Source organism: Taudactylus pleione, unplaced genomic scaffold (genome assembly GCF_031769625.1).
Source record: "Taudactylus pleione unplaced genomic scaffold, aTauple2 ptg000370l, whole genome shotgun sequence".
Classification (NCBI taxonomy): domain Eukaryota; kingdom Metazoa; phylum Chordata; class Amphibia; order Anura; family Myobatrachidae; genus Taudactylus; species Taudactylus pleione.
The window spans coordinates 4685990-4704465 of NW_028284771.1; the positions used below are offsets into that span (position 1 = coordinate 4685990).

Here is an 18476-nt window from a genome sequence, read left to right on the forward strand (position 1 = left end):
ATAACCCGAGTTATTGCAGCAAATGAAAGGGGTCATTAATATACCCCCTAACCTCAGTGGCGCATTCAGTACTGGAAAGCCACCTTAAAACTTCAAGTGACTTGGGGATCACTGTTCTGCCCCTTTGTATCTGAATTCAGAAAGCATTATAAATACATAGGGCTCTATTTATTAACATTATTTTTACTAAAATAAAGTGAAAAAGGGTGTTTTCACACCCTTTTCACATTATTTTAGTATCACCTACGGTTACTAAAGGGCAATTGGAGTAGAATTCGTAAATTCTACTCCAACCCCTAAGTATTACTTATGTTTAGTAAGCAGATCGCATTGTAATGGGAAATGTGATCTGGCCAAATTTACTAAAAATAAAATGTGAAAAAATACCGGGGAAAGCCCTGTGATAATAACGCCACCTGGAGGTGGCGTTATGCAGGGTCTCCCCCGGCTACCAGACTCCTTGCTCCTCTCTGACTGGGAGAGCAGAGCCGTAAGTCGGTCCCAGTAATCAGCTGTGTGGTCTAAACAGACAATACGCTGATTCACAGTAAAAAAAAGTAAAAAGAAAACAAACTTACCTGACTCCAGGGACCGGAGTTCGGGCCTCCAATGATGTCCTCTCTCCGGTCAGCTGGTCTCCCATGAGGGTCGCGGGGGGTCCGTGATCCAGAGGGGCAGGGCTTGACGACAGGGACAAGGCTTAGCGCCGGGGGGGGGGGGGGGGGGGGGGGGTAGCAGCGTCAGCTGGTCGGTGCATGCACGGGGCACTTGTCACAGCATTTTTTGTGAAAATACCGTGACTAGTGTGCGGAGGGGATTCGCAGGGACAGAGCTTTCTCGCAAGCTCTGTCCCTGCAAGGGATTTGTAGTAAATCCCTATGATATTGCCTGAATTCACAATGCGAATTCAGTCGGTAATATCACACTACAATCTGCATTACCAATGCGGATTGTAGTAAATAGAGCCCATAGTGCTATACATGCAGCAATCCGATATCCTATATATGACCAAATATTTCTTGTCCAAGTGGATCCGAACTGAAAACCTTTCTTCTTCTGTCCCTTTTCCTTTAACAGTGAACCATACTCGCCAACTCTCCCTCATTGTCAGGTAGACTCCCTGAAATAGTAGCAATCTCCCTGTCTCCCTGAAGGCTCTAGTAATCTCCCTCATTTCATCCTTACCCCCATTATGAAGCTGTTATATTAAAAAACAGAGATAAATGCATTCAAATGGGATCATTAGTGTAATTTCCTTGCATTGGTTATTATAAGGCACAATGATCCCTATAAATTTCTGAAAAGTATTAGTGTGTTTTCATCAACAAACAGATCTTACTAACTGCTTTTGGGCTGGTTTACATTTGGATGTAAGTCAGGTTTAGGACACGCCTCTCAGATTTATCAGTACACGCCCATCACATGTATGACACGCCTCTCAGATATATCAGTACACGCCCACTGTAACACGCGCCCATAGGTGCTGCTTTCACAATCTCTCTGAAATGCTTTTTCAAAAGTAGGCAAGTATGCAGTGAACCTATGTCACTTCTTCAAATTAGATTCAGCGTTGAAATCAAGAAAGAAGTAATAAAAAAATAAACCAAACACAATAAAATATTGCAAACAACAGAGAAAAGGGACAATGCAGCATTTTAGTGAAACTATATTTCACAATTCAATTATACTACTCAGCAGACTTAAAATAAATAAATTGTCCTCTTAAGGAGTAATAAATGACTTTAATAATTAAAGTAGTCTAAAGAATATCCATCTAGGTCAGTGAGTAGAAAGAGAAAGTAGAACTGAGGTCCTATTGGAGAAGACCTATAGCTGTATGTCATTACTCTGCAGCATTACTTCCCATCTAGCGTATAATTAATCATCTCACCATTATCCGTGAAGATGTGGAGCTGAATCCTATCCCTTGTCCCTCACAGAGACTATATTGTCTACAGTTCAGAATGAAATGTTCAGAGAGCCAAAAGGAATGCATTTTCTCTATGATATCTTAATGTATATATGTATTATTCTTATTATTATTATTTTTAGAAAAGCTTTTAACCCTCTCAGTAAGCACCTCTAGCAATAAATACTTGTGTCACTTAAATTTATCTCTGCATCACAAGCTGACTAAAAACAGTGGTCCACTGACTTCCTTCCTACCATATATAAATACACCAGCATTTACGCACAATGCAACCCATCAAAGCTTGTTCTAAGTGGGACAGTCCAATTTTTATTGGGTAGATATCCTGGAGGGGAAGATCCTAGGGGCAACTGTAAGGCGCATGGTCACATGAATCGCATCATTGCGGCCCCACGCACTTCAGCACAGAAGTAACGGGATGCAGAAAGGTTGTCTCTTCTCCTGATAGTGGGTCTGATTCAGAGCCGGACGCTATTTGCGGACGGTCATTCAGGAAAAGGGGGTGGCTATTCAAATGAACCGTTCGCTCTTTGCGGTCTGTTGACGCCTCCATCTCTGAACGAGCGACCAAAACATGCGGTTGTTTTTTGGAAAAATACGCCCCCTGGCCGCTCGCACCATACGTCATGTCTGCTATTTAATAGATTAATCGAGTACATCGAACAGCGTATGAACTGCTCGCTATTCTTGTGGCTGGTTTTTCCTACCGCAATCTTGCGAGCAGTTCTGGCTATAAAATAACCAAGTGACGTGGTCGATGACGCTGTTGTTTTAATTATGCACACCCTAAAAACGCCTGTTTTGACCTTTAAGCACGCCTGCGTTCTCATTTCCACTCCCCGTTTTCAAGCACCTTCCCCTGTTACCACCCACATACGCCTCCTCCTGTCACTCAAAATAGCAGGCATTCACTATATTGCGAACAAACGATTTCTGGCCGCACTGACTGGTTCGCGAATGCGTATTACAATCCGTACGCATGCGCAGATGTGCTAACATCGCTCCGAACGAGCGAACAGCCGCTAACAAGCGGCTCTGAATGAGACGCAGAGTTCCTTGAACTTCAGTTCGGGAGTCTGCTGGACATAAAGCTCTCACATGCAGGGCCCTCTTCCCTTATGTGCTTTTCCTTCTAATACTATTACTTACGGCACCTAACCCTTGGCTTCTGCCACCGTACTGCTTATTTGAGTGGTATGACCACTGTTGCAGCAATGTTTATTATACCATGTACTTGTCTTGCATTGTCTTGTACTGTAAGTCACTATTCTCTTGTTCTGCTGAATTATTTATGTACTTTGTTAGGCACTGCGGAGCCCTTGTGGCGCCATATATAGAATAGTAATAATAATAATTCTGTAGTGTAGGTAAGTATGACATAGAGATTAGAAGTATATAGGCATATAACACTAAGGGCCTGATTCAGAGCCGGTCGCTATTAGCGCTCGCTCGTTCAGAAAAAGGGGGTGGCTATTCAAATGAACCGTTCGCTCTTTGCGGTCTGTTGCCGCCTCTATGTCTGAACGAGCGAACAAAACATGCGGTCGTTTTTTTTATAAAAACACCCCCTGGCCGCTCGCATCATATGTCATGTCCGCTATTTATTAGATTAATCGAGTACATCGACCAGCATATGAACTGCTCGCTATTCTTGTGGTTGGTTTTTCCTACCACAAATTTGCAAGCAGTTCTGACTACAAAATAACCCAGTGACGTGGTCAGTGACGCTGCTGTATTAATTATGCACACCCATAAAACGCCCGTTTTGACCTTTAAGCACGCCTGCATTCTGATCTCCACTCCCCGTTTTCAAGCACCTTCCCCTGTTACCACCCACATACGCCTACTCCTGTCAATCATATTAGCAGGTATTCACTATTTAGCGAACAAACATTTTTCGGCCGCACTGACTGGTTCGCGCATGCGTATTACGATCCGTACGCATGCACAGTTGGGCAAACATCACTTGGAACGAACGAGCGGCCGCTTACGAGCGGCTCTGAATCAGGCCCTATGCTCTTTCTAGCGCTACATTTATAATGGCACATACTATACTCTACGTTACCTACTCGGTCTCTCTTTCCTTTCTAATAATCCCTATTTGGGGTGAGTGTATATATCTGTATGACAAAACCTCTGCACTGTCTTCTGGAACTGTCTAACAGCGTAATAACTATTGCTGTTTCAACAGATGGCTTAAAATGGCTACAGTGTATGTACAAGGCACCTTTCTCCATTTTATTTTCAATTAAGATTCACAGCTTAGATAATCAATTTACAAATTATTGGTGATAATTATCAGGGTAAGTATTGGTGGGAGCAAACTACATAAAGCCTTGTTTTTAGCTCTTCTGTCTGTTCATCAGCTCTTCAGTCTTCATCAGAGCATCATTACACTAGGACAGTGGTTCCCAAACTGTGCGCCGTGGCACCCTGGGGTGCATCGAGACACTTGCAGGGGTGCCACAGTGTGGTGATCCAGCACCAAATCAAATTTAATATGGCCAAGGTAATGTAAATATGTGGACCAACAGAAGCGCAAACCTGTCCACCACCACATAACTGAACCAAAGGATGACAGGTCCGCACAATTTACTTCACTTTACTGCATTTTTTTTTTTTATTTCTCAATAACAAACTTTTGGCTTAGGGGTGCCGTGAAAACAATGCTGACACTCTAGGGCGCCGTGATTCAAACAAGTTTGGGAACCACTGCACTAGGACATTACTAGTATTGCAGTATGTCGATAGTATTACCATAGACAATGGCAGTACCCTATGGACGATGGTGCTGTGTACCTGTGCGGTGGCATTAGTGTCACCCCTTAATTGCTGGTCTTATGCCCAGGACTCTACTATCAGCTGTCCCTTAGTGCCACAGAGAAGCTGATTACTGTAATGTTGCCCACACATTGTCAGCCACTTCAGCATGACTACCGACTAACCATATCAGTGAGTAATATGGTCACACATATGACCTGAAAACTACGCCAATATCGCTGTTAAGGCATTGTGTTTTATAACCGAAAACTCAGAGCAGAGCACTCACTTATGACTGCATTTCCATGGTAGAAAGCTATGACATACTTTATAGAATTTTATAGCGTAGTCTAGAGGCCAAAAAGCAGCGTGGAAATATGATTCTAGAAGCGCATCAAGGGGCATATCTATCAAAGCTTGATGTGAGATAATATTGTGAGATATATATCACCAACCAATCAGCTTCTAATTTACATTTTGCAGGCTGTGTTTAAGAAATTATAGTTTGGAGCTGATTGGTTGGTGATATATACTTCACAATTTTATCTCACATCAAGCTTTGATACATATGCCCCCAAGTCCGATGCCACGTAGGCTTTAGGAAGGAGCTGAGCAGTAAAATGTCTGCATAGCCTTAGATCCATGCTTGAAGGACAATTATTACTGGGTGGGGAGGCACATTTTTTATTTAATTGGCAAATTACTTTAATAATGATAAATGACTCGAGCATCTACAATTTAAATAATATTTATTGAACCTACAGTACTGGTGACATTTTTTGGCATTACTACTCTGTGTCATATAATTGGGTATTACTTTTACTGCTATATATTTAAAAAGAAATATAAATTAAGATGTCTATTGTCTTCGACAAGTCTGCAATCATCTAAGCTAACAGTAGGTTACGCTGCTAAAAGCAGACCTGGCATACAAAGCACACTCGCCCAGTGTGATATATTATGATGTCATAACAGGTTCCATCACCCATTGAGGTCAGCAGGGCTGCCATCAGAAATTGTGGGGCCCAGGCCTGACTAAATAGGCAGGGGCCCCGGGCCCCCATGCCACACTTTCCTCCTTGGGGTCCCCTGCCCCTACCACGCTATCTTTTTTCCTGGATTATTAAATCTGTACAGTGCTCCTCTGTCTGGCTTTTTTTTCCCACTTCCCTTTTCCCTGGTTTATTAAATTAATGATTTACTTACCTTTTCTCCATGAAGAAGGCTCTGAGTTCTTCTGGCTTCTTCTCCGGCAGACCCTGGAGCTGATCCTCTCACTCTGCGGCTCCTTCGACTTCTCCCTTCCAGCGGCTCGCATGTCATGACGTCACACGCGCCGACTACAAAATAAACTTCAGTCAGTGCCGCATGTGGTTGTCACGGCCAGCCTCCTTTTTAGTGCGGGCTGTGTAGGCGGTGGGCAGTAGCAGTGGCCCACATCTTTCACGCAAGGGGGAAGTATGGGGTTGAATGCTGTGCAGCAGCAGTAGGAGCAGACGCCCCCCCCAGTCTGCCAGTCTCTGGGCCCGGGACTCCAGTGCCGGCAGTCCCCCCCTGATGGCGGCCCTGGAGGTCAGTGCCACTGCTGAGCCAGTACAGAAGTAGGGGCCAAGTGCAGGTCAGCGAGGCTGACTGTTGCTGAATAGTCAATAAAGTTCTAGAAAAGTCAATAAAGTTCTAGAAATGTATTTATTTATTATTTATTACCAGTTATTTAAATAGCACACACATATTCCGCAGCGCTTTACAGAGAATATTTGTTCATTCACATCAGTCCCTACCCCAGTGGAGCTTACAATCTATGTTCCCTACCACATACACACACACACTAGGGTTAATTTTTGTTGGGACCCAATTAACCTACCAGTATATTTTTGGAGTGTGGGGAAAACCAGAGCACTCGTAGGAAACCCACGCAAGCACATGGAGAAGATACAAACTCCACACATCACTGATAATCTCCAGAACAGCAGCTCTTCTGGCAAGTGCCAAAACTGCCTATCCATGCCTGGCTACTAACTGTCTGTCATATAAGTGTAGCACCATAATATAAGCTGAACATGATCAGTAACCACAGATTGCCTGATCTCTGACTTAAAAAATGCATTTTAATGTACAGTTCTCTAATGACATTCCCGGAGTAAGTGCATGGCGAAGAAGTGAAGGAAATATCCTGTATCACTAGAGCTATAATCATCTGTGACAAATGAATTTTTGGACAATGTCACAAGATAAAAAAAATTTAAAGAACATTTTTTGTCTGACCCTGGCGCTCACCATGTGATCTGTGTTTTTATCTAATTAGTTGGTTGCAGCTGCCCACAAAGAAAAATTGTGTATTCTTTTTCAAAAAGTCACACCTGTAAAGTCACCTTTACAATAAATTACCAGTTAGGCAAAATTATAAGTCTCCATTATGTTGGAACTGAGGAGTTCTCCCATAAACAACTGTAGGTTTTCACAGACTGATTCTATGGTCACGAAATGTTGCTATACTGGTCTTAGGAAAACATTCCCAAGTCTATTGAATGGGCGATATATCTATAGTGCATCGCCGGGTGTGTACAGCAGATATGTCTGTGAACGATGTCGTTCACAGACATATCCTATTTGTGCAGCACAGCAGATGGCCGATATATCTGATAGACATATCGGTCATCTGCTGGTGTGTACGGGCGACCCCCTGATCGCCCGTGCACATACACATTGCCAGAACGATTGGTGTGTATATACACTTACAAATCATTAGATAAGTCAGCAGGTCGGCCAAACGGCCTAGTGTGTCAAAATGCTGACGGCGGGTGTTAGGGTTAGGCACTAAGGGGAGGGTTAGGGTTAGGCTGCGGTAGGGGACGGCTAGGGTTAGGTTACCAAAGGGTACGGCTAGGCTTCGGGAGTGGAGGGTACGGTTAGACTGCGGGAGTGGAGGGTACGGTTAGACTGCGGGAGTGGAGGGTACGGTTAGTCTGCGGGAGTGGAGGGTACGGTTAGTCTGCGGGAGTGGAGGGTACGGTTAGACTGTGGGAGTGGAGGGTACGGTTAGACTGCAGGAGTGGAGGGTACGGTTAGACTGCGGGAGTGGAGGGTACGTTTAGACTGCGGGAGGGGAGGGTTAGACTGCAGGAGGGGAGGGTTAGGGTTAGGCTGTGGGAGGGGAGGGTTAGGGTTAGAATACTCACTATAATTCACCTGCATTTTGACCATCGAGATTCCACTGCTGGTATTTACACATTACAAATTCAGAGTATTGCACCATATTCCTAACACACCAAGAAGGCCTCTGACATTACAGCAAAAATTCAAAGAATGACTGACACATACTTTGCTTTCTCACCTCTACTGACCTATTATACAGTGTTTGTGTAGCACTAAGACTGGTTTATTATATGTACCCTTCTCATTATTGTCTTGTTTCACCTGCCAGAATAATGCATACGTGCAGCTAAACCCACTGAGACTGTAGTATGCCTTAGTCAACAGTTCAGCTATGTGTCATAAACTCATAATAACTTCATGCAGCTCTTACCCTGCCTAACGATAAGAATGGTCTGAGAGCAGCATTAAAAAAAATAATAACATATATATATATATATATATATATATTTTTTATTATTATCCCTGCTGAATGAGACAGATCAGGGCAGTTATTGCATTATTTGGCACAACTTTTGGCTACTACTGGTGGCTTGTTACTGGGGAATAGTGCTATAGCTGGTATGTTACTGGGTGTCACTTCTACAGATAGTATAACAATGAGCATTACTACTACTGGTGACATTACATGCCATAATTACTCTAAGGGACATATAACTGGGCATTACTTTGACCACTGCTTATCTTATTATGCATTACTGTTGGATTATTATTGGGCCTTATTACATGTCTGTCAGAATTAAGCATTGCTGCTACTGCTGCCCATAATGCTGTTCCTTTTTGCTATTGCTGACATATTACTGGATAATATGGTTATTGCTGGCATACTAAATGCTGCTAATATACTATAATTGGTTGTTCACAATTTACCTTAATGCGTCTTTGCTATATTGCTTGAGCTCCTTAATGCTGTTTACGGGTTGGGTTCGGGATGCCGGCGCTCGGGATATTGGTGGTTACAGTTTTGTTCCCCCGTTACCATCCCCGCCCCTCTCCCTTTCAGGCCGAGTCACGTGGGTGTGACGTCACAGGGCCATCAGCCCTGTACAGTCTAGACATAACCAATCAGGAATGCTTTCTATCTTGTTCCGTTTTGTATTTTCTACTTTTATATTTAACTTTATTATTTGTAACCAGGAGAGGCCTTTAGAAGTCATCAGAGACTGAAGTAGGTCACCTCTAGTTTTAGTATTAAACTGCATTTATTAGTAATTACAATAGCAGATATGATTACATCCATGTCAGCATGGATCTAAAGGTGGGTACACACCTTGCGATATATCTGCAGATGATGGTCGTTCATACACACTGAACGGCCATTATCTGCATGCTGCAGCAGGTCTGGCCGGGTTGGAGGCGGATCGGGGGCGTGTCCCGCCCCCCTCCACGCGACTGCCGCTGTGTATGTGCGGGCGGTCTGCAGACATATCTGTCCATCGGCTGTGCAGTACAGCCAATGCTATATGTTTGTGAACGACGGAGTTCACAGACATATCGTCTGTACACACTGGCCGACGGGGGCACGATATATTAGCTGATCAATTGATTTTACCTTTGGGCTGCACGCTGTAGCTCGCTCAGTAAAATCCGTCACCTCGGTGAGCCAGTTGCAGTCCGTGACTTCACTGGCTAGACTGTGACTGGTAGTGACTTCCAGAGCCGTAACTAGACTTTTTGGTGCTTTGTGCCAGAGAGAGCATTGGCGCCCCCCCCCCCCCAATATTTAAATAGGGACATAAGATAGTGCACCTGTAAAAGGGCCATGGCCTCATGGGGAAGGGTCAGGGAAGAGATAGGAGGCCAGGAGATGCTGGGGATAAAAGAAGAGGAAGCTTCAAGTGAGACTGATAATAAGCAGGAAACTTGACAGACCCAAACAGTGCCCCCTGGCCTGCGGTGCCCTGTGGTTGCACCACCCTAGTTACGGCCCTGGTGACTTCCAATTGTTAGCACTACCTATCAGTCACACGCAGGACAGGTAGCCCCAGAGGGAGGTGTTTTCTTCCCCGGGACTGCCAGTGTAAGCCACTGCTCTGCCTATCGGGCAGCCCTGCACGTCTGCAGCCAATGCAGTCCCTAGAAGCCAGTGTTATGCGCAGTGCCACCACCGCTTGTGCCCATGCACCGGTCGCAGCATCTGCCAGTTCCATTGCGTATGCACACGGACCAGGCCGGCTGGACCACCAGCAGCGGCAGCCCCTCTCCATGCAAGAGGGTAGGGGCCGCTGCTAGACATTACTAACTATCATTTTGAGGTAAGGGGTTAAAACACTGGGCCTGATTCAGAGCCACTCGTAAGCGGCCGCTCGTTTGCTCCGAGCGATGTTTGCCCAACTGCGCATGCGTACGGATCGTTATACGCATGCGCGAACCAGTCAGTGCGGTCGAAATTCATGTGCTTGCAAAATAGCGAATGCCTGATAATTTGAGTGACAGAAAGAGGCGTATGTGGGTGGTAACGGGGGAAGGTGCTTGAAAACGGGGAGTGGAGATCCGAGCGCAGGCGTGCTTAAAGGTCAAAACGGGCGTTTTATGGGTGTGCATAATTAAAACAGCAGCGTCATTGACCACGTCACTGGGTTATTTTATAGTCAGAACTGCTCGCAAAATTGTGGTAGACAAAACCAACCCCAAGAATAGCGAGCAGTTCATACCCTGGTCGATGTACTCGATTAATCTAATAAATAGCGGACATGACGTAGGATGCGAGCGGCCAGGGGGCGTATTTTTTCAAAAAACGACCGCAAGTTTGGTTCGCTCGTTCAGACCTAGAGGCGTGGACAGACCGCAAAGAGCGAACGGTTGATTTGAATAGCCACCCCTATTTTCTGGACGAGCGAGCGCTAATTGCGTCCGGCTCTGAATCAGGCCCACTAGTCAGAACTGATGTTAAAGTATGGGTAGTGTTATAAAGTGGGTGGTATAAAGATGGACACAGCAAGTGCAATATATAGTTGAATTTATGTCTCTTATTTGCATATAGTATTATTGAGTCTAATAATATTAGTTTATGTCAACAGGTAAAATTTGATCATAGCTTTGCAATATGTAAAGTATTTATAAGGATGACACCGAAAGATTATTCATTCATGATTATGATTATTCATCTCATTCAAATGTAAAATTTGAATTGTTTAATAAAGATGATCATTGTATATAGGAATTTTATAATTAAGGGCTTTAGGTTAATTGTTTAACCTAGTTATGTGCACTGTAATACTTAATTGAAAAGACTGATTTAATTGTATTGTCTGTCTTTACTAGAACCAGCCCTCGATTGATAATGAACCTATAATTATGTTAGATATTTTACCTAATATATTTATCTTACACATAGGTTTGTTACTTTTTCATTCAAAGTATTGAGTTGGCAAATCACTTCTCAACAATGTGCTGCCATGCACAGAATGTTTTTCCCATTTCCGCTGCACCTCTATGGGGTGGCTAAGATACATTACTGCGGATTGCCTTTCATGACAGTTACAGAGAATTGATTAGCCCCTATATCTTAAACTATTCTATCTTCCAACTGTGACAGGGTATTCTGGTATGTGTAGTTCCACAGCAGCTGAAGGGTCGCATGTTGAATACCACTGAACTAAAGTCTCTACAGAAATTAGACTTCTGAGTCTCTTCTGACTACAAACAGTGCAATTCTGCACTAAGGGGTCTATGTACTAAGCAGTGATAAGTGACAGAGTGAAAAGTGATGTCTGTGATAAGTGCCGGCCAATCAGCTCCCAACTGTCATTTTTCAAACACAGCCTGTGAGATGACAGTTGGAAGCTGATTGGCTGGCACTTAACACAGACTTATCACTTTTCACTCTGTCACTTATCACTGCTTAGTACATAGACCCCTAAATCATACCTATATGACCATATGAAATGTTGGGGCATACCCAATTAGGCGTGGGATTTACCTCGCAGGGAAATGCTCCGGGTTCTTCGCCCGGAGCTATTAGATTATTTAGCATTTTCCCTGTGAGGCAAAACCCTAGTGCAATTTGCGGTAACCCATAGATTCCACGTAAAATGCGAAATCTATGGATTTCTCTGCGTGTTAAATCCAAGAGGGTGCATATTAAGACAGACTATTCCTCGCAGCTCCTGAGGCTGTAAGGAAAAGTGCACCCTCAGGGCTTAACGCGCAGGGATACAGGACCTTATTGAATAGGTCCAAGCCGAAAAGATATGTCCCATACTATAAAAGCTCACATATATGGCATCCATCTGTCTGCGAAAACCAGTTAAAGATTTGGACAAACTAATGGGATATCTTCATGAATTAAACTTTTGCCAAAATCTCAGAGGTGTATTTTTTCTGGTAGAACAGTCACATTGCTAATCAAGTGAAAATGGAGTTATATAAATGAGATACAAAATAATTTTAGTAATACACCAGGAAAACTGTCTGGATGGAGCAGCGCCTTTTTCCTATATGGTAGTGTACACTGAATGAGCAGTACCATTCTGCCTCTTCCAGCACCAGCCAAAAACTGGGAGTGTTGGTAGGTGGGCCCATTGGTACCCCTTATCAACCCCCCCTCCGCCACCATTTAAAATGAGTTAACTACACTGATTTGCCATCTCTGTAAACCTTGGAATGCAACAGTCCAGGCGCACAGTGTGAACAGCTAAGTTAGCCTCATTATTACCAGGCCACTGATTGCCTTTATGCAGCAGACCGGCTAATGAGGCCCAATAATCAGCAATCAATTAGGGCAATTCCCCATTTTGCAGATGATAGCGTATAAACATATCTACAATGTAATGGGTTCACCGATTGCCGATTCTGACCAAAAAGTTAAGCTTTCATATTTGGCAGATCTGTATTTGCTGAAAATGATCTGCAAGTCACTGAAAACTATCTGTAATGTATGGGTGCAGATTGTAGTTTGGGGAATCGTGGAATCAGGAAAAAAACACAGAATCGTTGAATTTTTTTTTTCTTTGTTAAGGGACCCATACATCTGTGACGGATTGGTGCAAAGCCTCAGTCTGCTGACGTTGGGACCGGGGGATCGGGGATATTCAAGTTGAAAGGTTTGGATTCCCGGAACTGACACGAAAATGTTTTTTTTAACATGTTGAATTTCCCAGATCATCAATGTCCACGGATCGGCGGTTTTAGTCCCTGATCAGCAGATTGCGGGCCTGATTCAGTACGGATTGCAACTGCGATCGCAATAGAGACTACGCACGCAGTCTCACTGCGAAGATATGCCAATGTCTGCGATCACTATGCCATACGCAGCCTTACATAAGGGCGCCCTCCTTGCATTACACACATCCGTAATACTTAGCAAGACTGCGAAACCATCTGTAACATTGAGTACAATCGCAGCCTCACACACACTAGCATAAGGTCTGATCTTACTGAGGAATTGCTAACCTTGTCGCACGCGAGTACATAAGCTGCATATGGTATTGCAGTGGCTAATTTATGCACGCCCCTGCAACGGTGTTCAAACGCACTGGCACACCTGCATTTCACCGTCCACCCCCGTCACCACCCCCAAACGGTACTTCCTGTCAATCACTCTGCGATGGGTCTGCATAGTCACTGCTCACAGTGTAGTGTTCGCGCATTCACTGCAATTCATACGCATGCGCAGGACCAACAATCGGACGATTGTGTGCGTAATCATAGTTGCGACTGCTGCTGAATCAGGCCCTGAGTCAGCATCAGCAAAACGGGGAATCATAGCTCAGGTGTATGGGGTCCTTTACTTTAGTACTGATTACATTACAATAACAATTAAGTTACAGTAATAAAATCTGGATGGTAAAGGCCTCTGTATTATAACAACATATATATTGTTTTGTTGAGGAGACTGCTACAATCTGTCTATTTCTTCTCTATGACCTTAGTAAAATCGGTTACGTATAGTGATAGTATATTGCAGCATTATGGATTGACACGTTTTCCAGAAATGCTGTGATGATGTTAAGCTCTAGCAGAGGATGTAAAGCAGAAAAAAAACTTCCAGTACTTGAATTGCAGTTAAATACCTTAACAAAGTATTTGAGGTCAAAAGCCATTTATGTGCAGCTACAGTAAGTTCCCACACCTGTCGAAGAAGTTATTTCTTGAAACAGAAAGCAAAGGACACACACCTGAATGTTTGGGACATATTGCTATTAGTGTGCTGGTTACAAGAGTAAACCTCATTGTAAATCTGGGTACACACTGTACAATGTATCGTATGAAATAACATCGAACACACATCGGAACGATATATCAAACACATCGTATAGTATGTACGCCCAATCAGTAATTAATGACGGTCGTTCATTGCGTAGTCCCATCTGCTGTTCTGCTGCCATACACCAGAGTATGTATGGTGTGTGCGATGTATCATTACATCACATTGTTCCATCGCTGGGTCACACCGCCGTATTTTGTGTACCCAGCTTTAATATATATTTGACTTTCTTATATGTACCAGTAAAACAATGACTTTATGTATTGGAAGTCTTTATTCACCTTTAATTTGTGCAGCTCCCTCCATCCTTGAATTTATATAACAAAAAGTACAAAGGGGCTACAAAGCACTTCTTGTGCTGTGACCCATGATACCAATATAATCTAATGTTTCCATGGAAAATTTAAAATGAATAAATTTACATATCAACACTAAAAAGGCCAAAAGTTACCTGATAAACAAAGACAATTGCACTTTCCTCCAGGTATGTATAGAAGTTTCATAAAGCATCACAACATAAACAGTGTGTACTACACATTTAGGGGTCAAACAATCTACTGGGAAACAATGGAGGCATTCATCTATAGAAGTCTAGACAAAACCTGGTCAAGAATAATTTCCAGCCCACCAGCTTTTCAGATGGTAGTTATGAAATTAGGTACATTAGATGAAAAGTGGAACCTTGGGAGTTATCATTATATTTTATTTGTAAGGTGCCCAAGGGTTCTGTAGCACTGTAAAAGGGGATAATGCTGACAACAAGATATATAAGTGCAGACTAATACAAATAATATATAAAGTCACATAGATACATAAAGTAAGCATTTAGCATAATTCTATAGAGAAGACAAAGAGGAATGAGTCCTGCCCATAGCAGCTGACAATCTATAGAGATTTCTGAGTCCCTAATATCAGTGACACTACCAGCCACCTATCCACAGGCCAAAGCTGGCAGCAGCCACTTCCGATCGCACTGTAATATTGATACTGGGATTACACCTACATAGTTTTGTTGTATCCTTAGCATATAAAGCAACACAAGAAAAGTTTAGCAGTTGTCCAGCAGTCTGAGCAGCTTTATACGCTGTAACCTTTGATAGGAAGGCGCTCCCATGAGATCCGCTCAGATATGTGAAGAATTCAGAGCACACTCCTATTATCACAATGCTGGGAACAGCACAACAATACAACTTCTGTCAGACAGACCTTACTGTATCTGTAGCTTCAATGGAAAGTTAGTAAAAGAGCAGAAGATAAAGAATAGGCTGTATATTGTATTTACCGTAGCGTACCACCAACTTGCAAATGCCATAGCTAGTATCCCGTTTTACTCCTCATGCACCTAATGAAATTCCTGGGTACCCTGCAATCTACATACACTTCTATGTGATGGGTGTGATCTGGCCAGTACCCGCCCATGGGAGGGTGGAGTGTTTTGGGGTGCACTGACAGTAGAATGACAGAATGCACAGGCACCACCACGCCCTGAGAGATCCTCCTCACCCACACTCCCTGCTCTGTGTCATGCTGCGGGCAGGGTGATCAGCAGCACAGGCTATAGGGAGGGGTAGAGCTCAATCACAGGCAGCAGCACAGCAAAACTAGGGCATTCTCTGTTTATGGTGTAGGCGCATTAGTAGGCATCACAGGGCACCAGTCTGGGAGGCTAGTGTCACACTACAGCGACATAATAAGTCTGGAAGGTCAAACACAAGGAGCACTGAAATCTTCTCTTATAAGGGATCCACTGATCTGGAGTCCTCCCTGCACTTATCTCTGCCAGAGTACAGTGACTCACTCTCAAAACACGCACCCATCCCCTGCCCCATGGCACCTCATTAGTGACACACGACTTTACCTACTGCAGGCACAATCCTTATTCCCCACTCTCAGTTTTACAGAAATGCCCAGTGTCACTTACCTCTTTGGGTCCCTTGGCACCTCCCGAGGGCTTCCTCCCTTTGTGTGGCATGGCAGTGCAGAGAGACTGGCACAAGTTGTCTTCTCACTAGCGGTATGTATGCTGTGTTACTGAGCTGCAGCAAAAGAATAAAAAAACAAACGTGAAGTAGTTACAGTGTGACTTCCTCTGCATGAAACAGCTTTTCCGACCCAGTTATGTGATACACACACACACACAAGCCCCTCCTCTGCCTGCTGCTGTGCTAGTGCCAAGGGCTGCCCTATCCTGGTCAGGGCTTCTACTGCGACCACTTGCAGGAACTTATGTTTTGTGTTAATAGTTTGAGTGATTGGGGGAGACTCCCCGGGAGAGAATATATTATAGCAACCTAGCTATTGCCTGGGGACACGGGTGGGGCAATGTTGCTGGGCTGAGCTCTATTTGCTAACAGAAATAAAGATCAACAGGTCTGGCAGAGAGTGTGGCATTCTTCAGGCCCCGTTGCTGCTGCAGGAACACTGCTTTATCTCTCACTCCCCAGCAACCAGGTTGTGTGATTTACATTACACTGTCTGCTGCTGAGGAGCTGTTATCACAGTGCAGGGCTCTCAGTGTATGGAAGTGTCTGTTAAGTGTCACTTTACTTATTCTAGCAATCAACACTACACTAGAAGTGTACATTCAGGGTAGGATTGCTGAGGTTTTGTGAAGGAGTGCAATAAATAATACATGAGAAGAAATATAGGGCCTGATTCAGAGACGGACGCAATGGTGATATTTTCGCAGAACGAGCGATTGTTTGCTATTGCGCATGCACGAACGCAGCACTGCGCACAGGCAGCGATTGCAATGCCATTACGTTCGTACAGAGGATTTACTCGCAAAGTAAATGACAGGTAGTCAGCATTTGAGGGTGGTAACAGGACGGTGGTTAGAAAAACGCAGGCGAGTTAGACCGTTTAAACACTGTTTCATGGGCGTGCATAAATTAGCCTTTTGTAATCGCCTTTGCAGCATGAATGTTCCTGCATGTCAGGAGAGCTGCAGTGTTTCTTATCATGATGGTTAAGGTGCATCTATGGAGTAGGTACACATTTACAAATGGACCAACTGCAGAGGTTGCAAATTTGATGAGAATCCTAATTAGACAGGTAGTGCCACAACAGAAACGTGACTACCAGGGAAGAGTCATGGTAATGGTACAGTGATCAATTTGGAATAAACTGTTCCTTAGGGAGAATTGCTCATCTGGCAACAGTATAATGGTGACACCTTGCCGTCAAGGTTAAAATGCTACTTAGAGCATTGTAATGGTGTCGGCAGTTTAACTTTAACATGCTGTTTTAAGAGCATGTTTCCAGTTATACCGCCGATACCGATAAAATACTTTTAAGTAATATTCTTACCTTGTCAGGAATTGTAATGCCGGCATACTGCTGTCGACAGTTATATTGTCGACAATGTCACCGTCAACATATTATATGTATTTGAGTGTGTTAAGCGTGATGTTTGGGAGGTATGATATTAAATCATTGCTGGTAAATTTAATAATTTCTACTTCAGGGTTTGTTTGTCCATAGGGTATCCACAGGATACCTTGGGGTATAGGTGTGACGTCAGTCATCGGGCACCATAGAGTTAAGCTTTCAGCTTAACTCTATGTGACTAGGATGCACTAGGGTCCCCCTCCTATACCCCGCCCCCGAGCCAAGGCACCTCAGTTTCGTTTGGTGCCCGGCCGGAGTCGGGTGCACCTGTTGGAGTGGGGGCTAGAAGAGCCACTGAAGCTTTTCTTCATGCAGCTGTGGCTGCACATCTGGATGTACAGCATGGACAGTCAGTCCTGACGTCAATGCTGTCTTCCCTACACCCTCGCCGGTACCAGAACGCCGGTACCGATCCGGGGATGCTGGTGAGCATCTGGGGTCACAGCTAGCGGTGACCCCAGATGTCCCGGACCATGGCCGGATTCAAGGGGGACAGCAAGGTAAGCAGTGGGGTCCCGCGGTGGGTCCCCGCTGCTACATGGTCCAGAGTCCCCAGGCAGGGGGCTCCCTGGGGACTGGCTGCAGCGTGGAGCCAGGTAAGAACCTGCGCTTCCACTACCCCCCTGGGACAGCGGACCGCAGCAGAGCGGTAGCGCTGCGGCATCCCGGGGGTTAAATGCATGCCAGGGGAGCGCGCCTTCCCTGTCTCACAGCCGGCGCCTCCCCCGCTGCACACAGCCCTCTCTGCACACTGCCGACTGGTCCTGTAGCAGCGCTCCTCCCCCAGGCCAGCCTCCTCTCTGCTCCTCGGCGGCATTCTTTCCTCAACGCATGGTGAACGCTGCTGGAAGCACTGGATGGAAGCATCGTGGTCTGGGTCCCCCCGCATACCTCTCCTCCGATTTGGGTCAGGTCTGTGTATGCAGCGCTGTGTCCTACCAGGCCCTGTGTCTGCGTAGTTGAGTGATCAGCGCTGTTAGTGCAGGAATTGATTTTTCTTTGCATTGTATGTGACTGTGCTAGCGCTGCTGCCTG

At 44.6% G+C, this 18476-nt stretch overlaps 1 protein-coding gene across 3 annotated transcripts in view; it reads right to left on the reverse strand.

Annotated features, from left to right (window-relative positions):
• CAST (calpastatin) overlaps positions 1–16198 on the reverse strand; it is a 222994-nt gene extending 206796 nt beyond the window's left edge. Inside the window, exons 1-2 of one of the 3 annotated variants that reach the window (XM_088444664.1) lie at positions 16183–16198; positions 15973–16087 (exon numbers count right to left, since the gene is read on the reverse strand). In XM_088444664.1, the coding sequence (XP_088300790.1) occupies positions 15973–16023 (51 nt within the window). In that variant the 5' untranslated portion in view covers positions 16024–16087; positions 16183–16198. The other 2 variants (XM_088444666.1, XM_088444665.1) reach the window with 2 other exon arrangements.
• Positions 16199–18476: the final 2278 nt, after the last annotated feature.